At 43.4% G+C, this 9,229-nt stretch overlaps 1 protein-coding gene across 7 annotated transcripts in view; it reads left to right on the forward strand.

Annotated features, from left to right (window-relative positions):
• Positions 1-9,229, forward strand: part of smtnb (smoothelin b) — a 49,082-nt gene that overhangs the window by 20,502 nt on the left and 19,351 nt on the right. For 5 of the 7 annotated variants that reach the window (XM_034871749.1, XM_034871751.1, XM_034871752.1 and 2 more), the window contains exons 6-7: positions 3,753-3,855; positions 7,313-8,016. In XM_034871749.1, the coding sequence (XP_034727640.1) occupies positions 3,753-3,855; positions 7,313-8,016 (807 nt within the window). Of the gene's footprint in view, positions 1-56; positions 248-3,747; positions 3,856-7,312; positions 8,017-9,229 lie in introns of those variants that run through there. The other 2 variants (XM_034871756.1, XM_034871750.1) reach the window with 2 other exon arrangements.

Raw genomic sequence — 9,229 nt, forward strand, 5'->3', positions numbered from 1 at the left:
TCGGAAACTAAATGGGAGGGAGGGGAAGTCTAAGGAGTGGCTTGTTGGTATTATGTGTGTGTATGTGTGTTGGTGGTGGTGTATCTGGGTGGCTGTGTGTATGTGTGTGTCTGAGTGTGTATGATGTGGCTCAGGGAGTAGAGCAACAGAGTAGCGGACGACTTCAGGAGGGTTACTCCTGAGAGAGAGAGAGAGAGAGAGAGAGTGAAGGAGACAGAGAGAGAGGCAGTGGGTCAGCAAAGAGAAGGTAGATGTCATTCAGATTTTTCTTCTTTTTGTCACAGACCAAACACTCCTCTTTGACCGTCTTTCATCTTTTATGCACTGAAAGGCTATTTAAACGTGTTTCCTCACTGAACTGTGCTTGGTTCTCACTGACAGAAGAATGGGACGTACCTGCCTCTCTGTTGGCCTTTCAGGTTTGTGTACATAATGGTTTATTGCTGAGTTTGATCATTTTTGTTCACTTAAGTTAAGAGTTTAACTCTAAGGATGTACTGTAGATATCACCTTAATGATGTATGAGATGAAACTGGGTCATTGACAATGTGCCTAATTCTGAAATGAATGAAACTTGATAAGGATTCTTCAACAAGTTAAAGACAAAGTATTCAGTCAATTGAGCCTGCCATTTGTCTTTGAGGTCACAGTTTGCATGCTGTCTAGGTGTTTTGGGAGAGCTCAGGTAGGCTGTTGGATGGGTGTTCCAATTCCAGACAGTTTTGTTTGCTCTCTGATCTCATCATAAACATGTTTCAAAAAGAGACCTGAGTATAGAGTAATTTGAAATGTCTTAAACTGGGCCTAGCGTTTGCAATAGAGAAGGTTTAACACACTTTGGAGATGACATGTAGGAAAAAAAAAGTACAGAAGATCCATTTTGGAAGAAAAAAGACCAGAAAGTAAGCTTAGATTGGCATGTGATGATGTGCAGTAAGTATAAATGGGAATGAGGTTCAGGGCTGAGTTTTTTTTGTGGGTTCCCTCACTCGTTTGTGTGTGTGTGTCTGTTTGTCTGTGTCTGTGTGTGTCTGTGTGTCAATCATACTGAGATGATTATAACTTAATTCCAGCTACTGTATATCATTGGATGTAAGCCGAGTGTGTGGCTCATCAGGCTGCAGTAATGGAAAAAAAAAACTGCCAGGTTTATTTCTGTCTCCAACGTAAAGCCATGAAAGACCCTTAAAAGGTCTGACCTTAACAGTATAGTGATGGATATAACTTTCATGGAAAACTTAGCATTAAATCCCAGCGTGTTATTCTATAGCTGATGTCAGCTGTCTGAGTTGCTTGGGGAAGGAGGTGAGTGTGCCTCAGCAATGTCTCATTGTTTTTTTGTTTGTTTTTTCTGTGAAGTTGAGGGTTCAGAGGAATCCAGATGGCCGACGCCTCGTTGTGGTCACAAGAGAGGACAGTTGTTTTTGTGTTTACGGGTTTAAGTTTTTGCAATTATAGTCCAACACATCAGGCTCCTGAGCCCACGTGGGACGAGTGGTTCGGTGTCAGTGTTGGTTCCACTCTGTCAGGTCTTCACTGTTTGGACCAGAGGGAAGCCACTAATGATAGCATGGTGGCTGGCAGCAGGCTCGGAGCTCTGGTCTCCTTCTACAGTTCCACTTTATCTTCCCTTTTTTTTCCTCTGCCTCACTGTCTGTGGGAAATATGTTCCCTGTGGTTTAGTGGGAGCTGTGAAATGATGGCTGTCTGTCTGACTCCTGGTAAAAAACAGGAGAGGGAGAGGAGGGGCGCGTGAGGAAAGACTTGTCCTCTCTAATTGTGTTTATGGCTCAAACACAATAATCTCCCCCTGTGACTCTTTGATTGAGTGACTCCACTCAGAAGGAGAATGCCTTTTTTGTGTGTAACCTCTCACACCACTGCATTGTAGTGCCTTCAAATCTTTTGTGTTGTTGCAGAATACTGTTTGTGTCCTCCAAACTCATCAGACGCTGGAATGACTCATTAAATAAGCATTCCACTTAACTCCCAATCTGCATAAGCAACATTTGGCTTTGACTTTAAAAGCTGAGAAGACTTTGTTTCATTCCTCAGATTATTTGTTTTTTGCTCCTTTTATTGGAAAAATAAAAAGGCGTGCAAAAATGTCATTGGAGCACCTTGTATGTAGATTTACACTGCTATGATATCTCATGTAGTATTTCAATTTTCTTGCTTCTTTTGAAGATATACATTTTTTTCCCTAACAGATCTCTCCTGGAAGATTTTAGCAGCAAAACTTTACTTATTTATTTAAATCTCATCTTGTACACATTATGTGACACATTTAAATTTGATGTCTTTGTTAATAACTTGCGCAATGCCATTCCAGATTCACCTTTCCTGTTTGTGTTGACATCTCCTGCACCAGTGTCTGATTACATTTCGTCTTCAGTGATTGAACCGGTCCGCCGTGTAATCTGCTCAACATGGGGAAGCTCACAGTCAACGCAGCAGAAAGCCTTGAGTCCTTTCTCACCTCTGCCTCTGGCTTGTGTTTAAATTCAAGCAGGCTTTGTGCTCGGTCTGTCTCTGATCACACACTGCATTGATCAAAAACCTTTTTTTTTAAACACAGAAATGTGTGACTTATGCGATTTTCACTCTGTGCCAGCCTCACGTGTGGGATGGCATAGTATACACATGGTCAACTGATTGTGGTGTGTGATTGTGTGGTTGGGTGTGTGTGTGTTTTCTTTGCTTGCTTGAGAGGTTGTGAATGTGTTTTCAGAAGCTTTTTGAAAGTAATATTAGGCTTTAGACCTGGTGTTATATTTTTTTAGTATGTAAGGTCATGTCCTGTATGTTTTTTTGGGATCCACCCAAACCTTTTGTTGGACTATTCTTAACCAAGGTGCCTCTTGTGAAACACCTTTTTAAGCAGATCTTGTGCCGTGATATAGTTAATCATTTTGCATGAGCTACAGAATGAAACCTACCGCCTGAAGCTCCACATGCAAGAGCTTTTTGCCCTTTCCTAGAAAGTTTGCAAGTCCTTGGTGCGTGCGTGCGTGCGTGTGTGTGCGTGTGTGGCTTATTTGTGCAGGTGATTTTCCTGTGGAGTAGTTCAATATCATGCAACAGAGGCTCAAAAGTAGTGCCGGCATCTTCATCTTTCCCCACTCCATCCTGCCCTCTACACTTCTCCCGTTTCCTCTCCATATGCCAAAATACTCCTGCCTCTCCTCTGAGATCTCCCCTCTGCTGCGACTTTCCTTTATCAGTGCAGGTTAGGGCCAGAGTGTTTCCGAAAAAGATGAATGTTGTGCTGCAGTCAGCCTGCAGGGAATATTGAAGGAGAGTGAGCTGCTGTACCCCAGTCAAGTAAGGCTGTAAAGCATACATATAACACTGTAATGAACCATACATCAACTGTATATGTTGGCTATTTTGGCACTCAGGCTCTCTCTCTCTCTCTCTCTCTCTCTCTCTCTCTCTCTCTCTCTCTCTCTCTCTCTCTCTCTCTCTCTCTCTCTCAAATGTATACAATGGAAAATTAAACAGATCTTTACTTTTCCAGCTGGACAAGCATGTTGCTTATCATGGCTAGAGGAGTTGACCTTAACCTCCATCAAAAGACTGTTGTGATCCCCAGCTGAGCTCAAACATTGTAGACTAATGTTTTAACTTTGTTTTTGATCAGATCAAAAACTGAAGACCTTGAGATTGACCAGAGAAACGTAAAGAGCATTATACACCTGGAGCTTTATTGATATGCAATGAGCATGTGTGATCTTTTTTTTTCTTTACAGGAGACCGAGCGGGAGAGTTACAGTGAGCGAGAGCGTATCAGATCTCCGATCCAGGAGTTACACGGGCAACAGACGCAACAAAGCAGAGAGCTGCAGAGAAGAGGTTAGACACCCAATTCCCCTCCAAACTGGTTGTGACCGACTGCCTAACACAAAATGTCTGCAAGCTATACACGCTTATCATGTTTAGCCAACATAGACTCTTTTATTATCTGTAAACATTCACCCAAAGGTCAAGTTTGGGTAAGAACTTATAACTCGAACACTGACCACCTCTGTTGCGTTTATGTGACTGCATACATCCGTCTTGATGCAATTTCCTCCTCTCTGCCTGTTAAAATAGTCAGCTGAAGGAGCCATTCTCCTGAGGGGGTGGTCAGGAGGTCATATTTGTTCAGGCTCCTTCATCTAACTTTATTAACTGTTTGGAGTCAGTCACAGCCATAGGCTTAATGACTTTGGCTTCTTAAGTGTGAAGTCAATTCATTAACCACTCTGTTAGCCTAACCATTAATAAATTAGTATGAATGCAAGCCCTCAGACGGGGATGAATGTGCTTCGTTCACTTCTTTGCTTTCGAAACTTTGCAGGCGTGTAGCTGACGATGAATAGCTTGTGAAACAACAGAAGTGCATTATTGACAAGTCATAAATGTTGTTACAAATCTACCTACATCTTTCCCAATTTAAACACATCAGGACAAACTATTAATTAGACATTCCTCTTCGTATAGCAAATCTAACTTTGATCAACCTTGGCTGAAGATGAAAGTTTTTTCTTCTTTTATTTAAGCCCGGGCCTGGCTGACCAAACTTGGCCCTGAGCTCACAGCCATAATAATTGTCATTCTGTGTGGCCTTGGCTGCCCTGGACTTGGCTCCCTGTGTCCTCCTCATGGACCTGGGGTTGGTGGTGGGGTTATGGGAAGCAACAAAGGAAACCCAACAGCCACACCTCTGCTAAAAAAAAAAACTGATACCAGAACAGAACTAAGGCCTAGTTGTGTTGGCGGAGAAACTCCCCACTGTTCCTTATTTATCTCTACCTTACAATTTAAACCAGGGTGAAGCTAAGGGTGAACAAAATAAGGTCACCATAGAAAAGCAAAGGCGGAAGGTGCCTTTTAAATTGGACACCAATCAACTAGGACACTAGCGTTTATGGTTGGGAAAAGACAGTGTAGCCAGGGTGGGCCGGTGGTTCTTAAATGGGCGGTTGTCTAGCAGAGGGAAAGTGGCAGAAAATAAGAGATTGACTTGGACAATAGTGGCGGCTTCTTTTTGCTCTTTGAACACAGCACAAACACATACCTCCACACCTCTACCTCGCAGACAGAAAAGCTTATATTTACAAGTTTTAACTCGATGAACATGCGTCCAGCGTTATTGCAGTCTAGTGCAAACTGTATCTTGTACCGCTGTGAGTTAGGAAATTTGTAGTTTGAAGTTTGCAGAGATGCTTAGTGGAATGTGTTGTGTGCTTCAAGTTCCCAGAAAGAGAAACTTGCTCAACTGAATTTTGACACTTCTGTGAAGGACTGAACACAGGAGCATGTATGACCATATATAACAGGCCTCTAGTCATGCATGTACTGTATATCAGGTCATTATCTCTCACATGAGACCTTGGTCTGGAACTGTGGCACCTTACAGGTCACTGCAACAGTAAACTATGGAGGTGGTGGTCATGAGATAAATCTGAGAGGATTAACAGAATAGGAAAAAAAGAAGACACCACTCAAAATGATGGTCATTTCTCAAACCTTGGAGTTTTTGCGTCTGAAAATCAGGAGAATTTTACACCTACGAGACTCTAAAAACTATTAAAATGGACAAAATGTTATCAGCAAACCTAACGTTGCTTGGACTTCTCACAGCTCAGAGACGTATGCAACCTTTAACAAAAGGTCAAGTGTGGGCAGTGATCACTAAGAATGGTCACAAGCCAAAAAGGCTAAGAATCATGGGCATATCACCTAAAAATAAGTTGGTCAGCCAGACTCTTTTTTTTCTTTTTTTTTTTTAGATGCCATAAATGGTTTCTGCATGTTTTTTATAGCCTAGTGTATATTTTTCTTTATATGGTACCATTATGAAAGCGAATGCCACCCGTTTGAATGAGACTTTGATAGTAACAGAACGGTCGGAAAGCCTGCATTGAGCCGTTCACAGCAACGGCAAACACAAGCTTTCCTCGGGTCATTGCTTCAGTGTGTAAGAAGTGTAAAAAAAATCCATCGTTGGCCTTTGTTTGTGGTCTATATATTGACTGGGAGCAGATTGCACAACCCAGGCTGCTTTTGTAGCTATTTCAGAGCAAAAAAAGCAAACCTTTCATTACCCAGCAGCAACAGGGATTTTCCCAGAAATCACTATACAATGGACATGACAGCTTCCCGATGGCAAAACATGAACAATAACGTGAGAGTTTGTAGAAGAAGCGATGTGTTTTGTCTTTCACTTTAGTTGAGCAGTAATTGAGTTTGGGCTGAGTGCATCATTAGATATAGACATTGCTCTCTAGTAGACCATGCATAGTGTCACATGTGGGAATGGCAGCCAGTTATTGTCCGAATCATAATCACCTTTTCTATTCAGACCGTATTACATAATCATCTGGTTTGTTTAACAAACAACTTGCTGCCATTTATAAACCAATTGTTCAAAATGTAGCGAGAATCTTTTAATAGTAGATGTTACACAATAAATAACTAATAAAGATCAGCTGCTTTAAATCAAGCCTGTCTTGTCAGTTAAAGTTGAAAGAGATTTCTGCAGTTGCCGATCAGACTCTTTGATTTGGTTTGTAAATGACAGGCATGCATACTTGAACCCCATTTGGTTGCAGAGTTTGTGCAAACACAGGTCCCACAGAAGTGTGTTCATGCCTTGGTGTGTACGTGGGATGTGGGAATCTGATACACCCTTGGTTTTCTCTGTTTTCAGATATTTCAATCACTAAAAGCACTATGGGGGTGTTAGAGGTAAAGACTTTCACAGAGGGAGGATGTGGGCAGCACTGTGTTGTTTAGAGTGTGGTTTCCTGAGGAGAGAAGGAGCAGTGAAGGAGCTTGGACAGAGGGGAGGGGAAGTACTTGTCCTATTTCACCCCCACTTCATCCTTGACTTCTTGTACTTGCTTACTGCCTATGGTTAAGCCACATGCTCCCTCTCTTTAGTTGTGACCCCCTCCTTTGCTTTTACGCACATCCACCGGCACAATCTCACAAATCTTGCTCAGGAACTGAGGCCAGTCTGGAGGAAATGCCTACATCCCCTCATGTCTCCACGTGCCTCCTCTGTGATCCTCGAGTGATATTTTCTAGCCTGGCCTCCCATGCAGGCCTCTGTGCCACCATAAGTATTTCATTTTCATCGCTTCAACCTCAAACGTCCCCACCTACTGTTCCCTTTGCTAATGTACTGTAACAGCCTCTTTACTTTGCTGTTCTACTGATATGACAGGAAGAATTGAAGGAATGTGAGAATGTGTGTTTGTTTTGTTCAAAATCAGAAAGGCACAAGGTACAGAAAGGCATTCATTTGTGTTCTCTGCTGCAGGCTCAAACTCAGACATGGTGTTGGTTCTGGATCACCTGGTGAAGGACGATGACCCTGGACCTCTGCTGATCCAGCCTCAGAGAGAGGCTGCTATAACAGAGCCTGACCTTGTCCTGTCTCATCGTCAAAGGTCCGACTCCTCAGCTTCAGACCGCAGTGTGACTTCTGTGCTTTCAAGGCCCAATCTGGAGTCTGTGTCCTCAGAGAAGAGTCTGGGCTCAGCCTACAGAGCTCGCCTGGACTCTGGAGCCTCAGACAGAAGCCAGAGTCCCTTACAGCGTGGTCGGCTAGACTCTGGGGCATCAGAGCGGAGCATCGGCTCTCTGTCTTACGTCAGACAAAGACTGGGCTCAGATGTCTCAGACTCTGTCAGACCACGTTTGGGCTCCGGAGCTTCAGACAGCATTGGTCTTTTGTCACGGAAACGGACTGACTCGGGTACATCTGACCAGAGTGTCAGTGTGTTCTCTGAGGACAGAAGTCCAGCAGAGAAGGTGGAGGTTGCCTCGAGTGGTTCAACCTCCAGCACAGATTCAGAAACCGAGAGTGTAAGCCAAGGTCCAGCCAGCCGCCATGCTCTGTCCAATCAGAACCGCATCATTGACCAGGAGGAACCTGATGGGGCTGTTTTTTCCAGGAGAGATCCTGCAAATGGCCTACTCAACGGTAGCGCTAAGGGAAACATCAACATCCAGAAACAAAAAGTAAGAGTTCAAAGTCCTTGTATCAGATGAATGGCTGTTGTTTTTGTGTCTGGGATATACAGACAGGTGACAAATCAAAGGAAAACCCTGAAAAAAAGAAAAATATAATATCTGCAGCTTCCATACAGGGCAGGGGTCACTGACTGGTTTGATGACAGTTACCATATGTACACCTTTAAAGTCCAACTGAAATTAAATTCCTTTTTGCTTATCGCAGCATACAGGACGTGTAGGGCAAGTTTTTTTACTTTGTCTCTATTGTTTTTACTTAAAAAATGGATGACTGAATGTGATTACAGTTGGACTTTTAACACATCTGTTGGATAGCTCTTTCCACTCCCAATGTCAAATCACCAAACGAGGGAATATCTTTTGGAAGAATGGTGTTCATCCCTCCAGTCGAATTATAAAGATATCTCTATGCTAAGGTGCATTGCAGCTATTCTGGAGGCTTTAGTGAGATACTAAATGTTGGTTTAGCTTTTAAGTTGGCCCCATCTGTATCAGTTTTAGCCAGCTGAACAGCAACAACAATACACAGTATGTATTATAACTGCGCCACTAGAGTGGGGTGATGAGCCACACGGCCACGGTCTCATGCAGCAACAGTCCAAGCTCTCTCTTTCTTTCCATTTAGTTATCCCTAATGAACCCCGACACTCCATTCTCCAGTGACACCCAGGGCACATCGGCATCCATAAACACACCTTGCTAAACTCCTGTTATGTGATGTTTAACTTTTTGTTACTTGGCTACACAAACAAACCGTGCACCTGAGTGTCTCTGCTTCACCTCAGCGACGTGTCAGCCTCACCTGCTGTCAGAGAGCGATAGACATTGTTACGGGCCAGAGGTTCTGTCTCTCTTCAGCCCACAGTACAGAGAACACACAAACGCACAGGGCTGCTGTTTCTGCACTCACCGTCAACTGTTGAGCGACGATTCCCATCTTAAGGGCTCAGGTCACCATGACGCCATCATGTCGCTCCTCTCAATGTGATGGCCCGACAGCTTCTTTTATTGTTCCATGCAATATGTGCTGATGCTCCGTCTCCTGAGAGTAATGTAAACACTCTGGGGCCCATCACGGCCCCCCTGCCAAAAAAAGAACAGAGGCCCACTGCTTCACTCCAAACACGAGTGTTACATAATGAAAACACTGTGTGTGTGTGTGTGTGTGTGTGTGTGTGTGTGTGTGTGTGTGTGTGTGTGT

This window comes from Etheostoma cragini, chromosome 5 (genome assembly GCF_013103735.1).
Source record: "Etheostoma cragini isolate CJK2018 chromosome 5, CSU_Ecrag_1.0, whole genome shotgun sequence".
In the NCBI taxonomy this organism is placed as follows: Eukaryota; Metazoa; Chordata; class Actinopteri; order Perciformes; family Percidae; genus Etheostoma; species Etheostoma cragini.